At 31.1% G+C, this 13,147-nt stretch overlaps 1 protein-coding gene across 4 annotated transcripts in view; it reads right to left on the bottom strand.

Annotated features, from left to right (window-relative positions):
- Window positions 1–13,147, bottom strand: part of LOC129938363 (cGMP-dependent protein kinase, isozyme 1) — a 47,824-nt gene that overhangs the window by 11,959 nt on the left and 22,718 nt on the right. Inside the window, exon 1 of one of the 4 annotated variants that reach the window (XM_056045863.1) lies at window positions 12,080–12,188. The exons of the other annotated variants lie outside the window; for them this stretch is intronic. Coding sequence (XP_055901838.1) covers window positions 12,080–12,173 — 94 coding nt within the window. The 5' untranslated portion in view covers window positions 12,174–12,188. Of the gene's footprint in view, window positions 1–12,079; window positions 12,189–13,147 lie in introns of those variants that run through there. 4 annotated transcript variants of the gene reach the window in all.

Genomic DNA, 13,147 nt, shown 5'->3' with positions numbered 1-13,147 from the left:
CTCACGCCGAAGGAGTGTGGTAAAAAATAACCTAGTATAGCAGCAAAGCAGTACAGCAGTGCAAACAGGACGAATGTTCTTCACACCAGCGGGAGTTATAACGTTCCTGGTTCTATTAGAGTACGACTTAGTATTTAAGAAACTATTTTAATTTTTATACTACTATTTTTTATAAAAAATTAAGTGAATCCAAAAGCAAATTATTATAAGAAATTAAGTGAATCCAAAATCAAATTGCTATACTACTATTTAAGAAATTAAGTGAATCCAAAAAACAACAAACAAACAAAAAAGCAATTAATATAAAAAAAATTTAATTAATCCTTAACTGTTCTGGTGAAAGTTATATCAAGTGAACATTTTTAAATAATCCTAATCATGGCTCCTCCGAATGATCAACCACAACAACCAGGTGTTGCTACACCTGCTTTGGTGAAATGGACAATCTTCGATAGTACGAAGCCTACGCGAGTTCTCAGGGCAACCTGTAGAATTCAGTTCATGGCGAAAAAGCGTAGAAAGGGTGCTCAAAATGTACATACTCCTAAGAGGATCTCCCAAATACTTCGGTATTATTAATGTCATTCGAAACAAAATCATTGGTCATGCCGACCATACACTAGAGTCATACAATACTCCATTGAATTGGAACAATATCTCAAGATGCTTGACCCTGCACTATGCAGACAAGAGAGATCTAGGAACGCTTGGTACAAAATGACATCATTGGTACAATTCAATAAATCTGTAAAAGAATTCTATCATTCAGTGTGTGAACACCTTTCACTGATATTAAATAAAATATCTGCTATGGAAGTAGTGGAGAAGCACTTAATCTTTGAATCCATTCATACAGAGAAAAGGCACTCGATACCTCTATTCGAGGCCTTAAAGGAGACCTACCTAGACTCCTGGGCATTCGAGAGCCCTCTGATCTACCTCAAGCCCTTCATCTTTGTATGAAACTTGAGAATCAAACCTTTCGGCAGCAATATGCTGCTGCTACAAATAATTATGTTAGAAAAATGCAACCTGTTCCTCTCCCAATTTCATCTTTTCCACCTCAAACACTATCTAGGGGACAAATGCCAATTCTTTATCAAGGTAATATCCCATTCAATAATTACCAACCCAAATTAAATCCTCTCCATGCTAACTATCCTCAATACACTCAACTAAGACCGAATTTACCACATAAAATTATCCAACAATCCTTTATCGTCCTCAAGTTCAACAACCCTTTTATCGTCCACAAGTTCCTAACAATACCAAATACCAACAGCCCGAACCAATGGTTACTTCCGCTATTAAAACAAATAATGTTAATTATATGAACAGGCCATCAGCTCCTAGAAGACCAAAGAATCTCCCTTCTCAACAAATACATCCCAATAAATTACAAAGAAATTTTCATGTGAACCATCTCTCCAGCTGATCCGCAACTGAGGAACAACAATACGAACAAACTATTCAAAACGAAGATCAATGTCACGATCAAACTTTGCAAGAATACTTAGAACATTATCCACAAGATTATTCTGAAACTTTTCCACAACAAGATACAGACGATTCATACAACCAGCAATCATTAAAATTTAGTGATATCCATTTTTAAGATTGAGCTGTTCCTCTCATCCATATTTCGAGTGTAAAACTAAGAGTGGAACTATTCTCAAAATTTTAATAGATACCTGGTCAAATAAGAACTATATTCAACCTTGTTTGGTACCAAACCCTCAAACTAATGAGACAAATTTCTATGCGAACTATATAGGAAGAAATGTTAAAATTACGCAACACACATTTTTGAACCTTTTCGGCCTTAACGACATTAAGATACAATTTTTCCTTATGCCTGAATTAAAATCGTTTCCTTTAAATACTTAGTGAAGCAAATATGAAAGTTTAAATCGATAAGTGTGAGTTCTTTAAAGAAGAACTAGAATTTTTGGGTTTTGTTGTTTCTTCTAAAGTTATTAAGACCCATCCGGAAAAAGTAAGCGCAATCAAAAACTTTCCACCTCCAAGGACTCTAAAGGAATTGAGATTCTTCCTTGGCATGTCAGATTATTACCGTCGTTTTGTCAAAGAGTATGCGAAAATCGCAAAGCCCCTGACAACCATTTTAAGAGGGGAGGATGGACGCGTGTCCAAAATTATATCAAGTAAAAACCAATACATCTAAATGAAGAGTAGGTACTATGAAGCCTTTAATAAAATCAAGAGATCTTTAATATCAGAAGACATCATTTTAGGTTACCCCGATTTCAGTTTACCCCTCGAACTTACAACTGACGCCTCAGATTACGTAATAGGTGCTGTGCTGACCCAAAAAAATAGACCAATCACCTTTATATATAGGACTTTGAAAAAAATGAAGAAAGCTATGCCAGAAATGAGAAGGAAATGCTCGCTATCGTGTGGGCTTTGAATTCATTAAGAAATTACCTGTACGGTTCTGCGAAAGTAATAATCTTTACAGATCACCAGCCGCTAACTTACGCACTCAGTAGTAAAAATAAAAACACAAAACTAAAACGCTGGAAAGCTCAACTCGAAGAATACAATTATGAGTTGAAATACAAGCTTGGAAGTATGGGAAACTAACTAGATCAACGCTTCACACGAGCGTCATCAATTCTACTGACCTAGCGTCGGCAACAGCGGATATGCACCGGACACTCACCTGAATTAAGAATTCAATTGTAGTTTAGTTTAAGTTTGAATCTCGAAAAATAAAGATATTTTTTTTTTAAGAAAATATTTAAGGAACATTTAATTTATACAATGATTCCGTGACAGGGAGTAATTATGTATCTTAGGCAAATAAAACGTTCATAAAGGCTTTTTAGAGAAGAAATACTAAAGTTTGATGTTAATTTAAATTCCCAACTTCTGAATGCTCCAGTTAAATTATCTACAGTTAAAATTCGTCATTGATAATTTGAATTCTGAAGTTCTTAATATAGTAAATAAAAATTTGAAGTTATTACATAAGAAGAAAACTATTTTCATTCCAACTTCAAAAGTTAATGTGATACGCATTTATAGAGGGTGTTTTTTAGATGCATAGAACATTGAAGATTTTTTTAAATGTACATACATACAATTTACTCAATTCGAAAGATAATTTAAATATGATTTCTAACATATGATCCCCATTATGGATCAGACGTAGCCCAATCTTGAGCTCAAATATTCGTTGAAGTTTTCCAAAATGACGAGCTGTACGGCCTGAACAGTGATATAGACTTCTAATTTTCAAAACTAATTAAACACAATTCGGACAATTTTATATATATTTTATCTAGATTCCAATTTGAACTTTTCAATTGCAGATTTCCACTAGTGTTATGCCTTACTGAAAATCTGCATACTGATCCGCCCCTGGTTAAGTAGATATCTTATATACTAATCTATCCAAAAACACATCAACTCAATCGATGTATACACTGTATAGCTATAAAAGAACCATACGCAATGTCTACATCGATTGAGATAATTTGACTATGAGGGATAGAGGGAAGGGAGAGAAGGGATTACCCATTGCACTGTGTTATCATTATTGGCTGAATCACAAACACGCTTCAGCTTCAGCTTCGCCTGACGTTTACGAGTTCATCCATAGGAATTCAATGCATGCTATCACAATGAAGCTTCGACCTCACGTTTTGTTTGACAATCGTAAGGAAAAGAACGTAATGTAACGTAATGTGACTCCAAACTGAAGCTCTAGTTCAATTATCTGAACACTTGCTTTGTCTGACAGCTCATCAGCTGTAAAAAAATGTCAACAAACAAAATATTTGCTCTTTGGAGGGATGAAATAATAGAAATGTCATTCAAAGCAACCTCGAAGCAGACCTAACGTAACGCAGACGAAGCCGAAGCTGAAGCGTGTATGTGTTTCAGCCATATAACTTTTGCCAATTTGTTAATTGCCTATGAATTTGTTGTTTGGCTTTGGACACTGCACTTGAAAGAATTTGTTGAAACGGCGCGGTGCGGGATTTATTAACTTCCCATATGAATATGTTATTGTAATGGGTCCGATTTGTCAAATTGAAAATTTTGACATTTCTCGACGTTTCAAGGTCCCTAGAGTGGAAATAAAAGATTTTTAGAAAGATGTCTGTGCGTACGAGTGTACGTACGTATGCGACGTTTTTTTCGTCCTCCATAGCTCAAGAACCAGAAGAGATATCGATTTCAAATAAATTTTGTTATACAGATAATAAGGCAGAAAGATGCAGAAAGGGCTCTCAAGACAATTGCGTGTGTGGTTTTTTTTACCATAGCAGTTTGAAAAAGAGGTGAACATTTTGGTTAACCCTAGAGAGGCTAGAGACTTGATTTAAATTGTATATAATAAATTGTAATGTGATACCAAACAAAAATATTTTGTGGAAAAATTCCATTTAAGGTTTTTTTTTATAAATCGAAAAAACTGAAAAAAAAAATGTGTCACCTCCAAAATTTTAAGACTAAAATATGATTTTATCTCCAAAACAATTTGGGCTTCAATCTTATTTTATCTTATAAAAAATATTGCTGTCAACATTCAGTAAAATTTTGAGAAAAATCGAATTGACAGTTTTTTACAAAAAATTAAAAACCAAAAAAAAATGTACAAAAGTTGGTAAGAAATGATTTTCAACTCAAATATCTTTTAAAAACTTTGAGATAATACCTTCTAACTAATGTTTTCTTATAAGAAATATTGTTTTCAACATTAGGACAAATTTTGAGAAAAATCGAATTGACAGTTTTTTTACAAAAAATAAAACTCTAAAAAAAAACAATACTAAAACTTGGTAAAAATTTACTTTCGGTTCAAAATTAAAAATATTTTCTTCAAACTTATTTTATTTCACAGAAAATATTGTTTTTAATATTCAGTAATTTGTATATAAAAATCCAACAGTCCGTTTTTTTCATAAAAAATAAAATCTACAAAAAATAGTACGCAAAATTTGGTAAAAATTGATACGAGTACATATATGTACAAACTTTTAAGCAATACAAATCGATAGACGGGATGGGAAGTTATCAGTGTGGGTCGCATCCCAGCCTCTTTTTTATTATCTGATTTTGATATAATAATTGAAGAAAAAACATATGGGCTGGACTGTTAATTGTTTTTTTTTGTATTTTTTTATTGATTGGGTTATTATAATGTTTTATTTTTTATTTTAACAGACAACAAATATGAACAAAGGTAGACAACTGGGTACAATGGGGACAAGACTCTCACGACGCGTGCGCTGCCGGTGGGATGAAGATCGGTACTACATGTCCTAAGTGTACATAAAGTGCAGTCAAAATAGACATTTTACCTCGAAACAATTTGCGCATCGATGAAAATTGGTAAAGAGACTGAGAGCATCGTTATTAACAAGTGACAAATAAAGTCAAAAAAAAAAAAACAATTAAGCATAAGAAGTAATTGAAGTTCAGGATTTCCTTATGTAGCCCTTTTCTCTATGCAAAATTTTACAATTTTACTTTGCATTATATTACATTTTTACCAAATTGCAAATCAAACACGCTATGGCATGATAATGGTTTTTGGGACAGTTATTCATAACAATGACTATGGGCGTAATTCACAAGGCAGAATTTAACAGCGGGTCAACGCATATTTTTAATGCAATTTTATAGAAATGTATAATATGGAAATTATTATTAATTATTTTAAAATACAGATACGTTTTATTTGTTTTTGTTCTGTTTTTCCATTATTTTTGTAATAATTGTTTTTAGAACCATAACAATTGAAGAGCGATTGGCAAAAGAGAGAAAAGAAGGAACAAATATTTTTAAAAATTTACAGATAAAAGGGTTGTCTCAAATTTCCCAAAGGATCTGTCTATATCGCAATATGTTTATGTTTACAATTGTTTTTTTAATAAGGAATAATAGCTCGAATAAAATAGGAATTTCCGAACAATCTATACATATAAAAGAAAGTCGTGTTAGTTACACCACTTATAACTCAAGAACGGCAGAACAGATTTGTCTGAAAATTGGTAGGGAGGTAGCTTAGAGCCAGGAGACGGACATAGGATACTTTTTATCCCGTTCGACAGCGTTCCCGTGTGACATGAAACGTCAGTCACTATAAAACGTGGTATAACAAAAAAGAATCAGACTTGGAATAACAAAACGCAAATGACAGCTATGTAATTGACGTAAAATGAGAGCTATGTAATGACGTATGGACGACAATTTGATATTTGTAAGAAATCAATATTAAAACTATTTCTATTAAATAAATAATTAAGAAATGGATTGAAGTGAAGTGAAGTTTAATTAAAAGTGAAGTGAAGTTTAATTAATAATGCCGCGACCAGCCTGAAGCTCTGGACCGTACACTTAGGAATTTTAGAACTGAGTAACGTCCGATGAGAGGTGTTGTGATACTGTTTGCAGGTGTGCCAAGAGGTATAAAATCGTCGTTTCTGTGGACTTCTGTCAAACTTTAAAGATTGACCACAAATATGCGCGTACATTTGGGTGGTGATAGTAATGCAGCACAATTTTCAAGAACTCTTTTGGATATAGGAAATGGAAATATTTTAAATAATGATGGTGAAGTACTAATAGAACCAAATTTGTTACTAGCGTAACAAACTTATCTTTCTATTGATAATCTGACTGATCAAGATGATGCTATTGATATTCCAATCGAATTTTTGAACTCTTTGAATACATTAGAACTTCCTTGGCATAAACTAGACTTGAAAATTGCGGCTCCAATAATACTTATGAGGAATTAAATGCACCGAAATTATGCAATGGTACTAGATTACGGAACTATGCAGGGGAAAGCGATTGAAGCTAAAATTCTTTCCGGTTCAGCTCAAGGCCAAAGCGTTTTCATTCTCAGGATACTGATGATTACTAACGAATGCCCTATAAAGCTTTGTTTTGCTATGTCTATCAATAAGGTATGGACACTGAGGGTTGCAGGCATTTATATCACAAATCCCTGTTTTACCCACGGACAATTTTATGTTGCTTGCTTCCTTGTCAGCTCGGCAAAAAATCTGTATGCTTACAAAAAAGTATTTTAAGCATAATAGAAATATGTTTAGAGATACTTTATAAAAATTATTAAATAAAAAAGGTACAATATAAGAAAATAGTAGTTTTTCATCCTAATTTTTTTATATAAAATAGTTGAATACCTCCCGGGTGAAGTCGGGTAAACCAGCTAGTTAATAATAAACATTCAAAACAACTTTCATAAACATTAGAAAACCCTTTGGGAGGGGGTTTATTGTAGAAGTTTATTATTAGTCTATTAATTCTTATTTAATACGACAAATTCTTAATTTTATTTTAAGGCTTTTCGATAGTATTTTTTCTTCTTTACTAGAACAAACATCATTAGTACATAAAACAGAATTTTCCTACAGTAAAGATTTGTATTTCAATAGAAGCAAATTTAAAAACCACCAAAAAATATGATTATATTGTACTAAAATGAATTAAAAATACCGTCAAATCGTGTCAATCGTCAATGTTTTTCGAGTCTAAGTCAATTTGACTCATATTACCCGTCAACGCGTTTTGGAACCATTGACCGGAGGGTGTCATTGGTGTGATTGTCAACGAATTATCTACTGACGGCTAGTTGACAGAAACAATTTTGATTTTTTGGTGACGTGAGAGAGGCAACGCACTGACCCTTTACGTTGACCGTTTTATTGGGCTTAGGGGCTAACTGTTTGGTTTGGTCATGGTCAGTGAAAAATATTTGTTAAATACCTTATTTTTTCAGGCAGACAGTTTGAAAATATATGATGTTTTCCATGAAAACGGACATGTTGAAATTTTGTAATTGAATTTAAATGTTTTTTTTTTACTGCTTTTTCTATATTTTGTCCCCTAAATTAGCCGTTTTTGGTTACTTATTTATACTTTATAATTTAAAAAACTTCGTTGAAATTGTTTCAGTGGTTCAGTATTTTTTGAACTATGTATACTCTCCCATACAAAGGAAGTCCCATACAAAGGAAGTTTAGAAAAACTTAATGATTGCAAAAAAATCATTTCGTTTTTGATTGATTGCTTTGCTTGTGTTATTATTAAGAAATTGAAAGTTTGAAATGAGGAATTGAGAATAAATTATAGTAAATGCTTATATAAGGACAAGGAACATATTCGTACACAAATTTATTTTGTTTTTAAATGTTCACAGGAAGTAATTAGCCAATTAAGCACTGAACAACTGCATACCAAACATATTTCTTAATAAAAATTGAACAATTTTATATATACAAATGTTAATTTAAAAAAAAAACACCAATCAAATTTAATAAATCAAATATCGTTTAGATTTTTGAAGATGAGCTTATTTCGCTGGAATATTTTTAATCTCACATATTGGTGCTATTCTTAAACAGTCCGTTTGGACGGAAAACCTAGTTTCTGCATTTTTCTCAGTAGGTACCAGTGACGAGTCGTGAATAATTTCAAATGGTAAGTTGTAGAAAAGTATGTTAAAATTTGAATTTCAAAAGTTTATTTGAAATTTTTTCGTGCACGTCTTCACATCAAGCCAAAAAGTCAACTATTTAAAAACAACTTTGATATAACTTTAGTCATTTTATTAAATGTAACAATGAGCTTAACCCATACAAAATGGTTTCGAAAGAACATTTTTTGGCAGATGCATAAAGCAAAACTATTTCATTTTATATGAATTTATTCAAAACATATTTTTAGATTTCATTGAGTTTAATAAAGTTTAAATATGCCTTATGCCATTAGATTTAATATGCACGCATATTTTTTTTATCAAAGTAGCAACCTTTGACACATTAATCTAAAGCAGGGATGCATGCAAACTCATGAAATAATTCGGAGAGCTGCGGGTTGTTTTCTTGTATACCTATTTTTTCTTTTAAATAAAATGATTTCTTCAATCCGAAAGAGGAAGCTTTTCAATCTGCAACATATCTTGGTTTATAAGATGAAGGAAATCGTTTTTTCCTTCTATGAAACGCACCTCATGAAATCAACTATAGCTGTATTACTAATTTTAATAATTAAAAAAAATTATGCGATTTTAAACGATCTCTACAGAAACAGGCGTTTTTAAAGCGAATAATTTAGTCATCCAATTTCTGTTCTTCAATTTGAATACATACAAGTTATTAAAAAAACACAATTAGTTCTTAAAACGTCAGTCCTTTGGCATGTAACAACCCTATTAAACATTATCGTTGATTTTAGAAAACATATCAATTTATAACAATCTGTGATGTATATAGTTAAATATATATTACACCTTTCATAATGCAGTGTTCTCCACTTTATTTAAAAAAAAAGACATTTTGTGTTCAGCTTCATTCGTCAGTCCGTTGTGTATTATTTAAATTTAAAGTTCGAGCGGAGTATCTCCGACTCAACGTCAAATCCGACTTTGAATTTTAATGTTGGTAATAAAGTTAGTTACGGGGCGCACAATTTGACGGCCATCATAACTGTACCAGAGTTTGGGTTATGTTTGTTGTCTGTACACGTGCTAAGCCAGTCAACACGTCAGTCCTATGGTGAGTCATTTTTTTGTTTTAATCTACAGTTTATTTTTATTTATTCATATTAGACTTTGATTTGTTAAAATGTAGTTTGTTGATATTCTAAAATACAAAAAAAAAACATTAGTCCTGATTTTAATCTCAAATTTCGTCTTTTTCGTTAGTCCTATGGCGTCAGTCCTGTTAGGTATATTGTTATTGTTCTTCATTTTATGATCATTGGCATTTTTACGATGAATATTGTTAGATATTGTTTATATTGTTTGTTCATTACTTAGAAATATTTAATACAACTATGTGAAAGCAGTAAAAGATAAGTGAATAACGTTACGTTAAATGTCAAAAGTCTGTCTTGAAAACGGATATAGTATATTACATATTAATAAATGTTTGTAATCGTTACTAAGTGAATTTAAGTGACCCTTATTAAATCCTAAGAGATTTTTACTAACTCGTCAGTTCCCTTTCAGTCAAATTCCGAAATTTTTAAATATCTTGTACAATATACAATGAACTCAAAAAAGTGACTGTCCCGATTGGGAACAATTTATTAGATTTGCTATCATATACACCTGAATTTGTAGAAGTTTGATTTAATAACTATCGTAGGCAAAACATCCCCAACTTTATATATGTTGAATACTTACAACTTAGCTTTATGCAAATATAAACTGTAAAAGCTGTAACTTTGAAAGAATCGTTTAAAATAAAATATGCCCAAAGTTTGAAAGCTTGTTATGAAGATAAGAAAAACAATTCTATATACCAACGTGTGTTTTTTCCACCGAAAAATATGAAAAAACGTAAGGGTGATAGGTGTATTTTTATTTTGATGCAATAGACACTTAAATTAAAAAAAAAAACTTAGTCATTTTCAAGATATTTAGATTTTGATACAATACACATTTAAATTAAAAAAAAAACTTAATCGTTTTGAAGATATTTAGATTTGAAAAAAAAAAAAATATTTTTCCATGAACGCAATTTAACATCGATCAAGTCTTCATCGTGAAAATTGAATGTCGAAACAAAACTTCATAAACCGCAAATCTACAGAAAGTCAAATAAATTGCAATAACTCTCACACAATTCAATTTAAGCAAGCAACATCTGTTTCTTTATTGTCCATATAATTTATTTAGCCTTGGTTAAGGTTATCGGCTGAATCTTGTCCATTCTCTATTATCTATTATTCTACAATGAGGGGTATCGTTTGTTCTGATTGTGGTTTAAGTATGCTGATGCGGATTTAATGTTTAAAAGTACTTATTTATTTGAAATGGAACGAATTATAATCGCTCGCGTCAGTGCCATCTTCCATCAAAAAGTCTAAAGAGTGTTGCTTTCGCAACACTTTTTTCAGCTGTTTTCAAGTGTTTGTTTTTTGTTTCCTCAGATAAAATTTGCGTACTCCCCAAATCGCGATCCAAACTGTTGGATGTATGTACGAGTATGTATAAAGTATACCAGATATAAAAGCATATAGATAAACGAAAGTGTAAAGTAAACAGATAAAAGATTATAACTATTAAGTTTTTGAATATATTTTACTATTTTACGTTGGTTTCATGTGATATCAATTGGTATGTAATGTAATCTAATTATTTTAAAATGTATTTTTCGGGAAATTTCCACAAACTTTTATGCACTACAGCTGACCGAATAATTTGATAAGAGATTTACTTACATATAAAAGTATGTACATGTATCTCCATTCTTGACAACATTACTCGCACACATGAATGGTTGAGAGTTGTAAGTCACTAGGCCCTAGTTCTCAACGGACTGTTGAGTTGGATTTTAGTCAGATGTGTCCAGAAAAACAAGTTAAGAAATTAAAATCATTTTACATCAATTCATACAAGCTATTTTTTGGAATGCTGATTTGTGTGCGTTCTTAAGATAGGAAACAAATATATACTATGTGTACCTATATTCTATGTGAATTATTATCTGATATTATCTCAATCCCTCTCATTTCAAATCTTTTGCTTCTTAACAATTAGATTAGACATAGTTTTTAATTATGTACAATATCTGAACATTAATTAGTGAAGCAAAAATAAATTATAAATGTAAGTTTGTTGCCATCTTATTCACAAACTTAGCCACCATAATAACTACTTTTGCCAGATCTCTTCTACCGTCTCGATATTTTGCTAAAACACTCTACCCGTACATATTTACTTCTAGTATTAAGGATCTTACTTTTTAATATTAATATTATTTTATACTAATTTTCAATCTTATGTAAATTGTTCAATAAGTAGTATCAAAGATTTCAAAGCCGACATAATTGTTGATTTAGGTATGTTTATTAATATTATTCTTGTTGTTATGTTTTTGTTAATAATGTTTTTGTTTTTTAATTTAATTATAAAATATAGTTCTTTACTGCATCAACTTGTGTCTTTATCAAATTATTGGATTCATTTTTATTCCACCATCGAAGTTTCAAGCCAAACAGTTGAAACTTACATATATATGTAAGCAATTCTGACTGGTTTATGATTAAGCTTAAGTATTCTCACCTTGTTTGATTGAAACATTCTTATTCGCAACGTAATCAAGCAAATAGTATATATGTAAATACTTACATAAATATGTATGTATGTGTGTACACATGTATTGTATTTTGACTTTTAATTGAAAACGATTTCATTAATAGTTTCATAATTCTAAAGCCTAACGAGCTTAATAATTCCAAAACATTTATCTTAATTTTTTACCGTCCGTCGCGTTGCACAATGTTCAAGTCAAGAGCAATTAACATTACTGTCATGTACTAAAGATTACACACTCTTCCGTCGTCGTCACTTTCGAAATAAAACAAGAAAAAGAGAAAAAGTGGAGTGTGTTAAATCATCATTATTATAATATTTACAATGTGAAGTGTATTTTAAATAGCAACATTTGTTTTTGTTAGAACCTTTATGGTACTGGGTTTTTTATTTAACAGATAAAAATGCATTCAACTTTGAATAAATATTTTGTTTCCAACAAAGTTTTGTCTTAGAGTTAAGCTCGTGTATCATTTTTTTAATCTGAATTTTTCTTTAAATACCAATTCTATATGGAGCCAGATTCATTGTTTAGGCATTGGAACTCGAAGAGTAAACATCATATGAGTTAAAAATAGTAGCCATTATTAACCTTCACTTAATTTGTATTTGCTTACCTAAGATAAGAGATAAAAGAGAAAACACAAAAACGCGTTTTTATGACTATATATTTATAGATATGCTCGTATAATATGGTACCTTCGTAATTTTTTTTTAAACTTGGAATTTTGTTATGATGACTGTTATACATTAACTTATAAGGGAAGCAGTGAAATTAGGGTCTAGATTGAATTTCGTATGTGAGATATTCAACACTCAGGTCTTTATGAACACAATTCAAATAGCGGATAATCATATATAGATTTTTTTTAAATGGAATACAGTTACAGTGCCTTGCATAAGTATAACCGCACATGAATAAATGCATTTCATAGAAAACCTGTAATAGGAGTGACTCCTTACTATTTTTTTTATTGTGTTGCATCACTGATCAAGCAAATTGAGTAGAAAATAAAGTACCAGTATTTTCTCTCATGG

Source organism: Eupeodes corollae, chromosome 1 (genome assembly GCF_945859685.1).
Source record: "Eupeodes corollae chromosome 1, idEupCoro1.1, whole genome shotgun sequence".
Classification (NCBI taxonomy): Eukaryota; Metazoa; Arthropoda; class Insecta; order Diptera; family Syrphidae; genus Eupeodes; species Eupeodes corollae.
The sequence above is the reverse complement of the archived record's forward strand: the minus strand, read 5'-3'. Positions and strand labels throughout refer to the sequence as shown.